Source organism: Impatiens glandulifera, chromosome 2 (assembly GCF_907164915.1).
Source record: "Impatiens glandulifera chromosome 2, dImpGla2.1, whole genome shotgun sequence".
Lineage (NCBI taxonomy): Eukaryota > Viridiplantae > Streptophyta > Magnoliopsida > Ericales > Balsaminaceae > Impatiens > Impatiens glandulifera.
This window is the reverse complement of record NC_061863.1, coordinates 7753417-7772073: the sequence shown is the minus strand read 5'-3', so window position 1 is coordinate 7772073 and position 18657 is coordinate 7753417. Positions and strand designations below refer to the sequence as shown.

The 18657-nt window shown below is 40.6% G+C and overlaps 1 protein-coding gene across 1 annotated transcript; it reads left to right on the top strand.

Moving 5' to 3' along the window:
• Nucleotides 1-297: 297 nt before the first annotated feature.
• LOC124928067 (inactive poly [ADP-ribose] polymerase RCD1-like) lies at nt 298-2416 on the top strand. The gene is made up of 7 exons (XM_047468599.1): nt 298-382; nt 626-747; nt 829-1450; nt 1525-1619; nt 1909-2034; nt 2113-2208; nt 2287-2416. The coding sequence occupies exons 3-7, from the start codon at nt 904-906 to the stop codon at nt 2293-2295; spliced, it is 873 nt and encodes a 290-aa protein (XP_047324555.1). The 5' UTR covers nt 298-382; nt 626-747; nt 829-903; the 3' UTR covers nt 2296-2416.
• The last annotated feature ends 16241 nt before the right edge of the window (nt 2417-18657 follow it).

The window sequence follows — 18657 nt, the reverse complement described above, 5'->3', positions numbered from 1 at the left end:
ATTAATATATGTATGAACCGTCATTCAAAACAATCAAGAGTTTGTTACATTCTCTAGTCGCCGTCTCGAATTTGCAGTAGCCGCGGCGATACTTCATTTTCCGGCACGGCGACGGCGACGACGACGACGACAGTGCATTCATCACCAGCTCGTATCTCACAGAGGTGCGAATCTGCTTTTTTTCTTTAAAATTTTAAGTTCTATATTCAATTGAATCGGCTGTTGCAACGATCGGATATTTGTGCTAGCATTGAAAATTCGACATTAGTTTGATATCTCTCCTCTTGATCTTCTTTCAGATTCATCAGCTTACTTGATTCGCCGGAACGAACGGTTGCGGACTTGCGGCAGTCCAATTATCACGATATCGTAGCTCACAGAGGTGCGAATCTTCTTTTTCGCGACTGTTCCGATCTTCTATTTGTTTTTCAGTTCTATATTCAATTAAATCGACTTTTGCAACGATCGAACAGTACTGGTTCTAGCTTTGAATTCGACATTCTGTTTATAATCTTCTGTAGGCAATTAATAATCTCGGCTTAGGATGTTAAATCACTTGATATTGATTTGAAACGGAAATTTGTATCATCATTTATACCTTGCTTTATCCTATGATGGCATGCAGATATTGGAAACTCTCTTAAACTTCTGGAGCAATTTGGTTTTGTAAAACTACTCATACATATGATGCAGATAACTAACAAAAGGATAATCAATACAGAAATTGATAGTTGTTCGATGTATTTGGTATGCTTTTTCACTTGCTGACATGATATATAATCATGTTCCATTTGATTTGAGTGCTAATGAACTGATTTCTTGTCCCAGGTCCCGCGATTTCCACTCGTTGTTATACAAAACTGATTCTATAGGTTATTAGATACAATTCTTTGTATAGATACAATGGATTTGAAACCTGTTCAGATACTTGAAAATAAGGGTGAGATAGTTAAATTAGAAAAGGTGAATAATGGTAGTGTAGTTTTAGGTTCAAAGAGGAAAAGGGAATCGAATATGGGTGAATCAAGCAAGAGTGGAAGTTCAATTGATAGGAAAAGCTGCAATGGGAATTTATTAGTTAACAATTATAAGAACTTACAAAAAAGTGGATTGCCTCAACGAGTCCTGTTTCATCAAAATAACCAATGGATTGATTTCCCTCTAGATATTATTGGTTTGGTTCGAGAAAACTTTCAGATGAAGAGATCATTGATTGAAGTGCAAATTCATAACCATCCTTCAATTTTGGATTTTTTCCATATGATTGAAATAGATCTAAAGACAGGATTGGAGAAACCAATTGCATGGATTGATGAAGCTGGTGGCTGTTTTTTTCCCCAGTTGGACTCCATCTGTAACAGATCATGCACATTTCACCTATCCAAATCACACAGGCATCAGCATCAAGATGTAGAAGAATCTAACACAGGCATCAAGAAGGTTAAGAATGGTAAGGATTACTCATTTCTAACTCTTTTCATGTTCGAATTAAAGTTCTTAGAAGACCCTTTTGTTCATTGATAGGTATTGAAATGAATACAAGAGATCAAGCTGTTAAAGCTGCAGGCAGTACTAATATTGTTTATCGAGGCAATGAGGGTCGAGTCCAACACAAGATAGTAAGTTTAATCATTCTCCTATTCTTTTTATTACCTTTTTTTCATAGTCCTGTTTCATAATATGAAACAACCAAGTAATAATACATAGGATAAAACAAACCAACAATCAAATCAATACTAAGGCAATGGAAACAAACTCAAATAAGTCTTTCATTCTTCTTCCTCTTTGTATGAAGATTTTTCAAGTACTTGGTAACATTGAAATTTGAATTGGAATTGGGGTTTAATTTCAATTTATATGTTTACTTTTCATCGAAATTTGTTAACTTCTTGCTCTCTCGGTTTACAGGGAAATAATAGATTCCGCGAGGAATCTAATACAAGGATTCCTTTTACTTCGCTAATTGAAGCGATATCAGATAAAATAAACGCTAAAGATATGAGTTTAGTGAAGATGCATTATGAGTTTTACAAGGTAATTAATTAAATAATGTTAAGACTATATATTCTTTCCATCATTGATATTTATTGACACTAATATTTGATTATACAGATCAATAAAATAAGTAAATTGGAATTTGTTAAAGAGTTGAAGTTGCTTGTTGGGGACAAGTTATTGTTATCCTCTTTGACTAGTAACCAGTTAAAGGTATTATCATTCTCACTATTGTCTTCTTCTTCTTTTTCTTTAATTTTAGTTTGATTATTTATGATTGATTAATAACAGAGGACATAATTCAACACCTAAGGATACCAAAAAGGAGCCGGAGAATTTATTATTGAGGTAAAAATAAAATAAATATTTTTGATTGAGATGAAAGTTTGTTGTTCTTGTTGCTGATGGTTTAGGTTTGCGTTTTCTTTAGTTTTTATGTTACAAAAAATGAATATTAATAAAACAAATCATATTTTATACTAAGTATGAACAAATGAATAGAATAAGTATTATTTGAGGGCTTTGAACAAATTATATATATCAAAAAAATTATTTAATTTTTATATTTTTTTTCTTCTTTACATTTTGTGTTGGAATCAAGCTAGGGACATGATGTCATTTCATTAAAAAATAACTAGAAGAAAATAAATGAAACATGAGTTCTTGAAATTAAGGTAAAACAACATTTTTCCTTGATTTAAATGGAATTAAACACAATCAAATGGAAAAAAAAAATGACAATTCAAAATAAATGGAAATAAACAGATCTAACAATCAATCAACTATACGATTTATTAGGACTCAATTGTTTGATTCAGAATTTATGATAACTGTTTTTGGCTGTTCAATTTGTTAAATGACAATGGAATATGTAAAACTGACAACGACATATATGTAAAATCCATGGATCCATTATGTTTGCACAACTCATTAAGCAAGTTATATGTTTAAAAGCATTAAAAATCAACTAAGTAGTTTTTTTCTAATTTAAGAAGTAACTCTATAATTCTGGTTTATTTTAAACTTAAAATATTTTTAGTAAAAGTTAAAACTGTTATAACCTCTACTTTAACTTATACTTCAACTTAAAATGCTCCAAGTGAGAATCGAAATTTTGACATTTAATCTCTTAGGAATCACTCTAGTCACTTGAACTATATTAGTAGGTTATACTCACATTCTTCCTAGTTGTTTTCGGTTTTATCATTTTCATTTCATTTACAATAATCGATTTGAACATTCAAATCGATATGAATCACTCAACTGTAATACTCAATTGTATGGTCAAATTAACTGAATAGTCGCACTCATGATATATTAATTAATATTATGATTAATATTTTTTAAGTAAAAGTTAATATTATGACCTTTACCATCTTAAATAAGATTCTATACTCTTGTCACTTGAGCTACTTTAAAATGTTATAATCACATTCCTAGTTGTATTTCGATTATCATTTTCATTTTAGTTATAATAATTACGGGTAACATTTAAATCAATTTGAATCACCCAATCGTTATACCCATCAAACTGAAAAACATTGGATCCACCGATTATATGGTCAAATGTAAGGTCTTAATTGAATATAAATAATGTAGTAATGTCGAATATATGGTTTTATTCAAATAACCGAATAATTTGATTTAAACTAATAATATATTAATTTATATTATGATTAAAGAAGATATTTGTATAGAATTGATATATCAATTTAATTTTACATTTTTGTTTAATAATAAAATTTATTTAAAATTATTATATTGATGTTGTGAACCTACCCTTAGTTTGGAAATGGGTTCTTTACAAGAAGAAATATTTTTACTCAATAATAACAACAATTACCTTAATGTCCCTCCTCTATCATAGTGGAAACATGGCAGTGTTCTAAACGGCAGTAGGCGGTGGCGGAGCGGTAAGTGACTGCCTACTGCCTCGGGTGCCTAGGTGGTGCCTAAGCGGTGCCTAGGCGGTTGAATATAAATATAATAAAGATGTTCTATAATAATTATTTTACTAAAAAGTCAAATTAATATTCTCTAACATAGTAATATTTAACAAAAATAAGTATGTAGACGAGCTGAAGAAGTGACAGATGATTAGATGATCAAAGAATATGTAAATGATCAAGGAGGTGGGGTGAATGATATAAGAAACGAAAAAGAAGAAGATAAATGAATTGGAATGTAAAGAGTCATTTCAAAAAGTTTTTTTATTGAATATATATATATATATTAATATTAGTAATTAATTAATTAAAAATAATATATAATTAAATAATCTGACCGCCTCATGTATAGGCGGAGCGGTATTGGACCGCCTACCGCCTAGGTGCCGCCTAGGCGGCCGCCTCGACCGCCATTTAGAACACTGAAACATGGTAACAGGCATCACTTTGGTAGCAGAGAATCTCACAAATGTAGAACCATCATAAATCAAATTCATTCCAATTCTAGCCTAAAAAAGTATTCTTTCTCAATAGAGTCCATTGCAAACTAAAGCTCCAAGATTCATGAAGATATAGAACAACATATAAGTAATCATGCTTGCATAACAAAAAAAATTATTCAGTTTTTTTTACTTTGTACTTTGCTAAATATTAGAATTATTTTTACAATATTCTGAGTCTTTAAATTGAAACAAATATTATATGTTTCATTTTTTTAAGTGGTTATTCTATTAGGAGTAATTAAGAATTTGTTATTCTTAACTCTTGGACACAAGAATTTATATATAAATTGACTAAGAATTTTGTGGTCTATGAATTGAAAAAGGAAATGAGTATTAGTATTTTTTTTAATAAAAATGAAATAAACAAGGTAGAAATAAAATGACCACATTTTTTTTTGTCACGATGCACTTTCTTTTGTTAGGATTTAAGGCTTCTGTTAGGATCTAGGTCGCCGCTGGTGGACCGGGGGTTGGACCGGTTAGCGGTTCTCACTCGTAGGGTGGTGGTTAATCCGGTTAGAGATTAACACCGGGGTTTCAATACTACACAACCTGTCACAAACCCTTGAACTAGGTTCAAGCGCGGAAGAGGTTTGCTTTCAAGTTGAAGCGGTACACGTGTATGATAGGCAAAGTCGGTTTCGGATGATGGAGTTTTTGAAGAATGGTGGGTCGGTTTCGGTTATCTGGATATTCGGTATGGTAAGTAGAGATTCGGTTCTGAGTGATGTTGTTAGATTAATCGGTTATGTAAAGAAGCCAACAGAAAGTAAATGACACAACAGATTTTATGGATGTTCGGAGATAAAACTCCTACGTCACCCCTTCCTCTCGAAACCGCGAGAAGGATATTCACTAAGGAATACAAGTACAATCCGATCGAGACTTATTTTCTGCTCGATAACACCCGTACAATTTACACCGAAATTGTAACACACACTTAGAATTTAGCACTTAGGCTTTCTTAGAATGCCACACTGTTATCACTTGTAGTAAATGCACTTAATGTTTATCTCACTTAGTAACTCTGGTAACTGACGCATTTACTCTTCTTCAACTGCCTCCTTTTATAGGTGAAATATGCCAACGGTCATATTTCACTTCCTTGAATCTGATTGGCTGGTCAGCGGTGCAGTGATTCAGTGTCTCAGACCTGCCGGTCTTCTCCTCAGACCTGACGGTCAATCTCAGACCTGGCGTCATGTTTCAGACCTGCCGGTCTGTAAAGCAAACCTGCTGGGTTTGTCTTTTACTCAATGTAGGCACTGTCTGCTTGGACAGTTGTCTGTACTTTGAAGATTTCCTTTCTGGCTTATCCCGAAGTAGAAGGATCCGGTAGTACTGTTTTCTGCAGCCTACAGTCTTTCCTCAGACTTACATGGATATGGAAGTATTCAGTCTGTTCCTTTGGTATCATTCTCAGCAGATACCCAAAGTGTCTTCTTGTGCAGGTCGGCCTCTTGACTTGGCCTAGGTTGACCACTTGACTTGGCCGAATATTTTTTGATGATGAAGTGACCGGACTTCCTCCGGTCTTGTGGATTGATCGGCTGTTTGAGCTTTGGCTTTTAGGCTTTGGCCGATCCATCCTCTGTGCGGTCACGTACCGAATGCTCTTGATTGGTTTGGTGTCTTGACCGGTTCGGTACCTTGACTTGGTTTTCTTATTCATCCGGTCCGGTTCCTTGTTCCTGCATAGGAAGTTTGTTTAAGTTAGGTTTATTTGAACCGGTATGAATTTATCTAACAATTTCTCCCTTTTTGATTATTTTATTTAAAATTATCAAAATCATGTAAGTTTGCAACCGTAGGCCGGTTGTTTTGTTTGGCCGATTTTTGAAAAAGACTTAGAGAAATTTTCGAAAAATTTTAAGGGAGAGGTTTTTAAAAGAATCTCTGGTTTTGGAAGAATCTCTATCATTTATTTAACCATTCATTTATCTAACAATTTCTCCCTTTTTGATTATTTTATTTAAAATTATCAAAATCATGTAAGAATGCAAAATAAGGCCGGTATTCAAAAGTAACTTTATATATTTATAGCGAACCGAAGAGGATAAAGCCTAAATACTTAAGACAAATAAGAAAAGGAAGGAGAGTCCCTATTCTGAGTCAGTGAATTCGTAGGCGCTCTTCTTTCTCTTCGGTGGTGGTGGCGGTTGCGGTTGAGAGGATTGTGGCCTTTTTGATCGAGACCGCAACTGATCTACGACTTCTTCCTCGATTAGGTCTTCTTGCTGCGAGGGGTCCGTTTCGGCCGGTTCCGAAATCGTGTTGAGCGTCTCTAGAATTCGAACTTTCTTAGAAGCCGGCCTCTTTCTTTTCTTTGATGCCGAAGCCGAGGCTGCCGGTGCTGAAACGGAAGTTGCTGGTGCTGAAACGGAATCGGCTGCCTTCTTCTTTTTCTCATTTTCCTTTGCAAATCCTGCCAGCCGTCGCTGCTCCGTTTCCAATCGTTCGGCATCCGCTGCGACTTGTCTTGCTATTTGTTCAGCATACCCTGGATACATGCTCTCAGCCCTTCTTATTCTCTCGGCCTCTCTTTCATCTTCGGTAAGCTGAGGCGCGGTTTGCTGAGTCGCTTGCGGTGCTTCTTTGTTTCTGCTAACCTCGACGTCCAGCCTTTCCTGGACTCTCTTAGCAACCAGAGCATCGGCCTCTATAGCCGCGGCATCCGCGGCTTCCTTAGCTTTCAAGATTTCGGCCATTTGCTCAGTTAGTGCCTTTACTTCGGCCTCGAGATCTTCGTTCTTCTTTTCCAGTGCCGAGACACGTTCAATTGTTGGGTCGACCCGTTCGAAATCCTTCTTTAATTCCGAAGTGAGACCCTCCAGAGCCAAAATATGTTGAGCACAGTTTGCTCGCTCACCGGCCTCTTCCCATAGTCCGGTGGTAAGTTGCTCCAGGCGCTTTTGATGGTAATCCACAACGTCCTTTGTCACATCGGCGAACTGCTTGGCCGAATCAAAAGCGGTCTCGCATCTTTCCTTGAGCGGTTGAAGCTTGGAGACGTTGTGATCAAGGATTCGGTCATCAATCTTCTCTGATATTGAGGTGTCAAACTGCCGGAGTCGGTCCTCAATCCGCTTCGAAACAACTACTTCAAATTTTTGAAATAGGTCATCCATCCATTCCTTAGAAGGAACGAAGACGGTGGCTGCCGGTGGAGGAGTGTGAGTGGACTGCTCGGTCTGATGGGGATCGGCTCTCTCAACATCAGAGTCTAGTATTTCAACAACCTCAGTAGGTGCTTCTGATGTGACCGCATCCTCTAAGTTCAGTGCCGCATTTTCCAGGATTGGTACCTCGACATCCTCTAAAGTTTGTGCCTCAATGGTTCCCGGAGTCGGTACCTCGATTGTTCCCGGAGTTGATATATCAACAGTTCTTGGAGTCGGTACCTCATCAGTTCCCGGTACTTCATCATCATCTGGCATCGGAGTCTCAAAGTCCCTCGGTGTCGCGGTGTCTTCCCTTGAAGTTGATGCCCAGTCCATTTGAAAATCTTCGACGACCGGAGCGGTATATACTGGAACTTGTTTCTGAACGCAGATTGCTTCTAACCGCGCTATCTCTTGGTGTAACTCCAATTTGCCTTTTTCGAGCTTTTCTACTACTAGCGGTGCTACGGTAGACACCGATCCCCCTTCGGCATATTCTTCCTTAATCTTTCTGATACGCTTTCTTATCTGTCGAAGCTGACTCCTCGGTATCAGCAGGCCAGTTCGGCATTGTACCTCATGAATGGTATTGGATTTTGTGAGGCTTAAGATATGGTCCTCCACTTCCTCCAATCTGTTGATGCATTTTACCGAATCGAAATCCTGTAGGATATCTTTATATTTAGAGTTGAACCGGTAATCGTGCCATTCCAAGTACAAACTGATAACGTCCACGTTTCTTTTGATAATGCCCTGAAAGATATTCTGGGCTAGTCTTTCGGCCTCGGCCTCATCGGCTTCTTCCCTGCTGAGGCCTTCTTGATCGGCTCCCTCGTCATTCCCTTCCCCATCCTCGGTGGTCTGAGGGTTGAAACTTTGTACGGCATCGGTCGGAGTCCGAGCCGAGAGATCGTCCTCCTGATCCGTTCTATACTCGGTTCCTTCTGTTTCGGCTTCCTCATCAGCCCACTCCTCATCCTCTGTTTGTTGAGGAGGTTCTTCGAAAACTACCTTTTCCTTCCTCTTTCCTCCGGTGTTTTCTTTCGCCGGGGTCTTTTTCTTTGCGGCTTTCTTCTTTTGGCCATCTGTGGAGCTTGAAGCCGACGGCTTTCGAGGAAGAAACTGCTTTGATCGAATGATGCTGCTTTTTCGTATTCCAACACCGGGACCGACTTTGACCTTCAGGTGTAAGAATATCTTACCGAGCTGTACAGCATATCCCCAAGATCTGTCCGAGCCCGGTCTTACCATTCCCATAAGATTGCTGAACACCGCCCTTGCCCAGTTAATCTCCGTTCCATCCATCAGACGAAAAATCATCTTTATTTTGTCCCTGGTTAGATTACTGAAATTTCCTCCCCTTGCCAGGATCGCCCTGGCAAAGACGTCACATGCCGGAATAAGCTCCGGTCTCAGCATCTGTTTCTTTCCGGATGTGGTAAGCGGTTCGTTGGTAGCCGATAGAAGTTGGCAGGCTGTTTTATATGTATCCTCATCCATCTCTGCCATAGCATCCATGCCGGTATTTGGAAGACGCAAGCTCTCGGCCACGACTGCCTCGGTAATCTCTACTTGAGAACCGCACACCGTTGCGAGGATCCTGTCGTAGGAGACGGTTGCGGTTTCGAAGAACTCTTCTACCGCTTCCTTGTATATTATGTGAGGACCGTTAAGTAGTTGTTCCAAACCGGTCTCAATCAGCCGGTTAGCTACCTCTTTTGCCTCGGTCGTTCCATATTGCCGAATCTCCTCAAAATCAACCTGAGAATATAATTTGAACAATGCCGCATCACGACGACCTGTGTCACGACGAACCATGTTTTGAGAATTCTGAAAATGAAGGAAATCGGCTTCGAAAGATTGTAGAAGTGTAGAGAGAGAAAGTGAATTTGTGAGAATGAAGAGAAATATGACGAAGGCCCCCTTTTATAGGCGCGGTCTGGAAGCCAAACCGTCCCATCATGAATGGGCGGGAAATTTCCCTCCAAAATGAAATGTGTCAGTTTGAGCGGTTTCGTACGAAACGGTGGGCGGTTTTGTTAGGCGGGAGATTTCCCTCCAAAATTTTGGCTATGTCATCGGTGACGCAATCTTTTCCTTTGAGACCGAATGACAGATCGGTTTCTAATAGTGTTTCAGATTTTTGATTTTAACAGTGTTAAGCATATTTTATGAAGCCGGATACGAACGATGTGAAGCCGGTTATGTGAGATAGATGCAAAGAATAAAGAGAAGCGATTAAAACTGAAACAATATTTTATTAGAATGGAAACCGATAGGATCGAAAGGAAGACATTTAAATAAAGATGTTTAACCAGTAAACACGAATTTGGAGTACTTTTCCACCACGGCATCTTTATCAAGAATGTTTGAGGGGGATGCCGGTGTGCCCGGTCCAAAATCTGGCCGGTACTTGAGGATGAACTTGCTGATGTGTGGTGCGAAGCCGAGACCTTTCTTGGTCCGCACCATTTTCCTCAAGGTTTGAAAAAGGACCGCTGCCCAATTGATGGGCGTATGGTTGTAGATGTGGGTCATCATATTATAGGTATTCTTTGAGAACCGCTGATTTACAGATTGGCACAGAATGGACCGAGTGACAATCTCAAGAAGTAGTTGAGTGCTTTTACCGAGGCGGGTTTTCAACCCATAGGTGTCCACCGTCTCGAAGGTTCCTAAGCAGCGGTACGTCTGGTAGTACTCATCAGTGCCCACCAAGGCCGGAAAGTCAGAGAACCCTTCTTTGGGCAGATTGAAAAGGGCAGCAAATTCGGCTTCATCAAGCCGGAAGGTATGATTCCTTACAGTGGTTACAATGCGGTCTCCCCAGTTGACCGCATTTCTGAAGAATTCCTTTACATCCTCAGTTAGTATGGGGCCGGATTCGGCAAGGAAGGCCTGTAGGCCGGTAACAATGAGGCTCTCAAACATGTGTTTCTTTGGGTGATCGTAGTCCCATTCGGCCAAGCATGAGCCGAAGTCAACACTTAGAAAATTTCCCAGAGTTCGGCTTGGCATGATGATGATGTAGAGAGAGAAAGATTCAAGAGAAGTACAAGTGAGATTGTGGATGTGAGAAAATGAAAGGAGGATGGCTCCTTATATAGAATTGGTTTTGGAGGGAAAATCTGAGCATTGATTATCAGTTTTGTCTTATTAAGGAAGAGAATCTTTTCCTTTTAATGATGCATGGGGAAGGAGCATATTGCAAGTCTCGAGGTAAATGGTAGTTGAGAAGTAACCAGATTAGTTGTAGAGTAAAGATGTAGGTGGTTGGGAGTTATCTCATTAAATTAGATTATCTCATTAAGTTCATTTATCACATAAACAACATTGATTAGTTGGAGACCGAAAGTGATAGAGATAAAACCGAAATATGTCATACAGAAATGAAAAACAGAAATGAAGCCGAAGTGGACATGGATGAAGCCGATATGGTCAGATCTGAGTTGAATAACAGTACATCCGGTGCGTGAAGCAAAATGACCGGATGTAAGAAGGAGTGATCTAATGGTTCCTCCTCTCTTCAACCCGATCGTAGAACGAGTCGATGATTTCCTTGGTGAACACTTGGCTGCGGTCCAAACCTTCGCCTGGACAGGTTGGGACCCCGAGCTCCTCAAACAGCCGGCTGATCTGGGGAATGAATGCCACCGACCTGGTGCCGATTATCCAGATCAGGGCATCGAACAGCACTCTGGACCAGTTGACCGGCGTCCTCGTTATGATGGCTGCCATCATATTGAACGTTACTGTGCAATATGTGTGGGTTACATCTTTCCCGAGGATGCTCCTCCCTAGTATGTCATTTAGGAGCTGGTATTCAGCCTTCAAGGGATATTTGGAGCCATGATCATCGACTGGGTCATCTGACCGAGATAGAGAGAGAGAGACCTCAGCCTTGGTGTCGGCTGGAGGATTAAGGTCCGTGAGCCCTTGTTTGGGCAGATTGAAGCACCGAGCAAAGTCTTGCTCGGTGAAGTCAAAGATAGCACCCCTAACTTTTGATTGGATGTGGGTGTTGAAGTAAGGTGTCCCCCGGTACACCCTGGCATTGTTGAAAAACTCAATGACGGACTGAGGATAGATGAGTTGATTATCATCTAGGAAGTACTGGAGACCGGTATCCTCCAGTTGTTTGATCATTCGGTATAGATCATAGTGATCTGTACTGGAGCATGATTCGAAGTTCACTTGTAGGATGTTTGTGAAGGTAGACATTGTCAGGATGCCTTAGAGAGAGATGATGTTCTTGTGAGTTTCTTTGCCTTAGGGAGGAAAGAGTGTATTGAGTTGTGAGTGATTAAGTGAAATGACTCTTCCTTTAAATACTGTTTTTGGGGATAACCTATTGTCCGGGCATTAAGTGAGGTGATGTATATTAACTGCAGGATAAGAGTCTTTGCATAAAATAGGTAACTTTGCAGGTCTAGGTGTCGGTCATAGGCCTGGACTATGAAAGATATTAAAAGATCTTCACGTCTTTTTAGGCACGACCAGGTTTATTCTAAAAGGTAATGATGCAGAACAGAGACCTTTAACCTCTGATAATTATTCCTCTTTTGTTTGAATTTCAAATAATCTGGGATAATCTTCTTCCGAACCGGTCAGCTTTCAGTTGTTCATCCCGATGCGGTTACGTGGTGTTTCCACCAGGTAGCCGGTCGGTGTACTCTATCTGATAAACTGGGCGGTTCTTCCACAGACACCCCGAAGATTCAAAGTTCAACATCTTAGGAAGAGTTACCGGTTTGTCTGTCTGAACCGACTTTCCTTTAAGTATCCTTTGGAAGGATTTGGCTAATATCGGTTAATCCGAGAGTAAGTCTAAATTGAGAGAACTTAGCTTCCTGTAGAGGCTTTGTGAAGATATCGGCTACTTGTTGATCGGTGGGTACGTATTCCAGCCGGATATGCTTCAGCGTGACATGCTCTCGAATGAAATGATGCCTTATGTCGATGTGCTTGGTTCTGGAATGGAGAACCGGGTTGTATGTAATCGCAATGGCACTTGTGTTGTCGCAGAAAATTGGGGACTCTTCGGCTGTAATACCGAAATCCTTTAGCTGCTGTTGGATCCAGAGAAGTTGAGAACAGCAACTTCCGGCCGCCAAGTATTCTGCTTCTGCGGTTGATGTAGCCACGGATGTCTGCTTCTTGCTATGCCACGATACCAGTCGGTCACCAAGGAACTGACATGTTCCGCTGGTGCTCTTTCTGTCAATCTTGCAGCCTGCATAGTCTGCGTCTGAATAGCTCGTTAGATTGAATGATGAGTCCTTTGGGTACCACAGACCGACATCAGGTGTACCCTTTAGATACTTCAGTATCCTTTTTGCGGCTGTGTAGTGGGATTGCTTTGGATTTGCTTGAAATCTTCCACATACACCAACTGCAAACAGGATGTCCGGTCTACTTGCTGTCAGATATAGCAGGGAACCGATCATGCCCCGGTATGCAATCTGATCTACTGATTGCCCTTCATCATCCCTGTCCAATTTAATGGATGAACTCATTGGAGTGGCCGCCGAGGAGCAGGTGTCCATACCGAATTTCTTTAGAAGCTCCTTGGTATATTTCGGTTGACTGATGAATGTTCCTTCCTTGAGTTGCTTAACCTGAAGACCTAGGAAGAAACTTAATTCTCCCATCATACTCATTTCAAATTTGTCAGTCATCATTTTTGAAAATTTGTCACAAAGCTTGGGATCGGTGGAACCAAAAATTATATCATCTACATAGATTTGAACAAGTAGGATATGTTCCTTCTTTTCAAATTTGAACAAGGTCTTATCCACTGAACCGATGGTAAAGTCATGCTCTAATAGGAATGCGGTCAGTGTATCATACCAGGCTCTTGGTGCTTGCTTTAGACCGTATAAAGCTTTGTTTAGCCGGTATACATGGTTTGGAAGTGCAGCATTTTTGAAGCCGGGTGGCTGTTCAACATACACTTCTTCTCGTATATCACCGTTTAGAAATGCACTTTTAACATCCATTTGAAAAACTTTGAAATTTTTGAAAGCAGCAAATGCAAGAAAAATCCTAATGGCTTCAATCCTGGCCACAGGGGCAAATGACTCTTCAAAGTCAATGCCTTCTTCCTGTTTGTAGCCTTGAGCCACTAATCTGGCTTTGTTCCTCGTGACCAGACCGTCCTCATTGAGTTTGTTTCTGAATACCCATCTTGTTCCTATGACCGATTTATCTTTCGGTCTGGGAACTAAGTACCAGACTTTACTACTCTCGAACTGGTTTAGTTCTTCTTGCATTCCCAAGATCCAGTCCGGATCTGACAATGCCTCATCTATTCTTTTCGGTTCAATCTGGGATATAAAAGCAGAGTTAAAATATCCTTCCAGAAGTTGACTCCTAGTTCGAACAGGTTCTGAAGGGTCACCTATAATTTGCTCAGGAGGATGTTTACTGTTTCTTCTGAGATTCGGTTCGAGGGTGTCTACCAAGTTACCGTTTAATTGATCAAGGCTAGACATGTCGGTAGGCTGACCAAGATTGTCAGACCGACCGGCTTCCTCGGGTTGGACCGAAGTGTCAGCTTCCTGCTGTGAAACAGCTTGATCCGGCTGGGTATCAATATTACCCATTAGGTCATGGACAAATCCCCTGAAGACCGGGGTCTCATCTTCGCTATCAGAATGAATATCGTTGTTTTCCAGTCTGTTATGAAGATCAAAGCATGAAGCAGTGTTGCTTTCAACCGATTCATCGAAAACAACGTGAATTGTTTCCTCCATGGTTGCAGTTCTATTGTTATATACTCTATATGCTTTGCTTACTGAAGAGTATCCCAGCATAATGCCGGTATCGGTCTTTGCATCAAAAGCAGTAAGTTGGGTTTTACCATTATTATGAATATAGCATTTACAACCGAAAATCCTGAGGTATTTAAGTTTGGGAACTCTGTTAAAATAGACCTCATATGGTGTTTTGTTGTGAAATCTGTTAATCAAAGACCGATTTTGTGTATGGCATGCAGTGTTGATAGCTTCAGCCCAATATTTCTGAGCAATGCCGGAGTCGGCTATCATGGACCGTGCGGCTTCCTTGAGAGTCCGGTTTCTTCTCTCGGCCAGGCCATTTTGTTGAGGAGTCCTAGCACTAGACAACTCGTGTCTAATGCCGGATTCATCAAGATATGCAGTTAATGTGCTATTAGTAAATTCGGTACCTCTATCGCTACGAATGCAATTTATACGAGTTGATTTTTCATTTTGTAAACGCTTAAGGAGGTTGATTAGGTTTGATACCGTTTCACGTTTAGATGGTAAGAATATGACCCATGTATATCTAGAGTAATCATCAATAACTACCATGGTGTAGAGCATACCGCCTAGACTAATGACCTGAATTGGTCCAAATAAATCCATGTGAAGAAGATCTAGGCATCGGCTAGATTGGAGATTTCCTTTGCTCTTAAATGATGACCTAGTTTGTTTACCCATCTGGCATGCTGAGCAAACCTTATCCTGGTTAAATACTATATCTGGGATGCCTTCAACTAGTTTCTTACCACGAATATAGTTTAAGGTTTTCATGTTTAGATGGTTTAATCTTTTGTGCCATAGCCAGGTTTGATCAGTTTTAGCTATCATGCATATAGGATGTTCTACTCTAGTTTTCCAGTCTACCTTGTAGATGTTACCTATCCTATTTCCGGTTAGTAGTACTATTCCTTGAGAATTCTTAACTAAGCATGCATGTTTAAGGAATTCTACTGTGTATCCGGCATCACACATTTGACTAATGCTAAGTAGATTAAAACGTAGGTTTTCAACTAAAAGTACATTATCAATAGTTAGGTTACCATGGACAATCTTACCCTTGCCCACGGTTTTACCTTTAGAGTTGTCACCGAAGGTAATTGGAGCACCGGTTACTGATCTGATGTCGGTTAGCATATTGCTATTTCCGGTCATGTGTCTGGAGCAACCGCTGTCCAAGAACCATTCAGAGTTTCCTAGCCGTTTCTTTGGATCCTGCAAAAATTACATATTTACAACTATTTGGTACCCACATTTACTTGGGTCCACATGCGATTAGTCCCTTAGGTACCCAAACCTTGATAAATCGAACGGTCTTCTTTGCTAAAGTTTCAACTGTTCTCCTTACACTTGGTCTGGTGTATTTCGGTTTCCCTACAGATGACCTAAATGATGATGGTCTTTGGTTTGATGATCTATAGTTTGATCTACGTGGTTCAGGGAAGTCTTTCTTATATTTGAGGATTTCTGCTTTCCTTTTCTCAAGGTCAAGCCATGAATCGGTTGGGCCAACATAGTCATACTTTGTCTTTTCTTCCCTATAATACGCGGTCTCCTCTTCTTCAGCTGTACAGGTGCTCTTAAGAAATTTTATAAAGGGAAGGTTTCCTATTGTAAGCTTTGCTTTCCATATGGATTTTCGGTCTTTAGATCTGTTCTCTGTGTATCCTAGGCCATTCTTACAGCGTGGATGCCTGTATTCTTTATTCAGGTTCTTTACTATATCGCTAGATCTCCTATAGGCGGCCATCGTGTATTCAAAACGGGCATTCTCTCTTTCGGTTAGTTCTCTAGTCGACTCACTAGGTTGTTCGATGTTAAGGTCTAATTCGGTTTCTAGGGTATGAGTATCATCAGGTTGTATGGCTTCTGGTTCGGTTATGATGGGTACCTCTGGTTCTACTGGGATCGGTGCTATGGGATCGGCTTTAAGGTTGATATGCTTAGGTAGCATGGTCAGTAGGTTCTTATATTCTTCTACCATGTCATTCAACGCTTCATATAACTCATCTTTAGTAAATTCATCATAGGGAGAGTCAAATACCTGTTCCTCATTTGCCATGAGACATGTGAGGTCATCGTCACTGTCACTGTGAGCCCATAGGCTTCCTCCATCATCGGCTATCAGTGCTTTCGGCACCTCACTTCCTTCGCCGGCTTGTTGATAATTGTTTCTGTCATTTTGATATTCCGGTTTCTGGGTATCCCTCCTTGGTTTCCTGCATTCCCACTTAAAGTGTCCCATACAGTTACAGTTGTAGCATCTTATATTGGATTTGTCACCATAGTAGTTGTTTGTCGGTTGGCTCCTTTTCATGAACCTCCCAAACTTCTGTGCAAGCATGGCCATGGCGTCCTCAGTAAACTGTTCGGCTGTTCTGATAGGTGCGGGTGCAGGGACCGGTATCGGTGCAGGTGTGAGTACAGAAGCAGGTACAACCGGTTCTGTAGATGTGAATAATGCTCTGGTTGACGTTGAGGCCGAGACTTCCTCTTCGGTTCTGGATTTCATTTCGAACTCGTATGCCTTAAGATCTTCGAATACATCGTATAATTTCATCTTACGTAGGCTCTTTGATTCTCTCATGACCATCGTCTTTATGTCCCAGGCACTTGGAAGAGACCTCAAAACCTTCATGATGACCTCTTTGTTGTCGTACTTCTTGCCCAGATTTGCTAACTCATCTAACACACCAGTGAACCGGTCACTGTATTCTTTCATAGTTTCCCCTGGTTTCATTTTGATGCTTTCAAACCTTTGTGTGGCCACCATTATTTTGTTCTCCTTTGTTCTTTCATTTCCCTCAAAGATCTGGATGACCGTGTTCCAAGTCTCCTTTGCGGTTTTGCAATCTCTGATCTTGCAGTATGTATTTCTGTCCACGCTGTTGGAGATCCGGTTTCTCGCATGGTTGTCCAGATTGTTCCTTCTCCTATCATCAGCTGTCCATTCTTTTCTGTCTTTATCAATGACTATTGGTCCTTCGGTTAGAACGGATTCCATTTCATCATCCAAGGTGACTAGATGTAGGTGCATGCGTGCCTTCCAGTTGGCAAAGTCATCACCTTCTAGCATTGGAGGCCTATCTTGATACATGTCTGCTTGAGTATTGAAACTAACTGCTCTGATACCAATTGTTAGGATCTAGGTCGCCGCTGGTGGACCGGGGGTTGGACCGGTTAGCGGTTCTCACTCGTAGGGTGGTGGTTAATCCGGTTAGAGATTAACACCGGGGTTTCAATACTACACAACCTGTCACAAACCCTTGAACTAGGTTCAAGCGCGGAAGAGGTTTGCTTTCAAGTTGAAGCGGTACACGTGTATGATAGGCAAAGTCGGTTTCGGATGATGGAGTTTTTGAAGAATGGTGGGTCGGTTTCGGTTATCTGGATATTCGGTATGGTAAGTAGAGATTCGGTTCTGAGTGATGTTGTTAGATTAATCGGTTATGTAAAGAAGCCAACAGAAAGTAAATGACACAACAGATTTTATGGATGTTCGGAGATAAAACTCCTACGTCACCCCTTCCTCTCGAAACCGCGAGAAGGATATTCACTAAGGAATACAAGTACAATCCGATCGAGACTTATTTTCTGCTCGATAACACCCGTACAATTTACACCGAAATTGTAACACACACTTAGAATTTAGCACTTAGGCTTTCTTAGAATGCCACACTGTTATCACTTGTAGTAAATGCACTTAATGTTTATCTCACTTAGTAACTCTGGTAACTGACGCATTTACTCTTCTTCAACTGCCTCCTTTTATAGGTGAAATATGCCAACGGTCATATTTCACTTCCTTGAATCTGATTGGCTGGTCAGCGGTGCAGTGATTCAGTGTCTCAGACCTGCCGGTCTTCTCCTCAGACCTGACGGTCAATCTCAGACCTGGCGTCATGTTTCAGACCTGCCGGTCTGTAAAGCAAACCTGCTGGGTTTGTCTTTTACTCAATGTAGGCACTGTCTGCTTGGACAGTTGTCTGTACTTTGAAGATTTCCTTTCTGGCTTATCCCGAAGTAGAAGGATCCGGTAGTACTGTTTTCTGCAGCCTACAGTCTTTCCTCAGACTTACATGGATATGGAAGTATTCAGTCTGTTCCTTTGGTATCATTCTCAGCAGATACCCAAAGTGTCTTCTTGTGCAGGTCGGCCTCTTGACTTGGCCTAGGTTGACCACTTGACTTGGCCGAATATTTTTTGATGATGAAGTGACCGGACTTCCTCCGGTCTTGTGGATTGATCGGCTGTTTGAGCTTTGGCTTT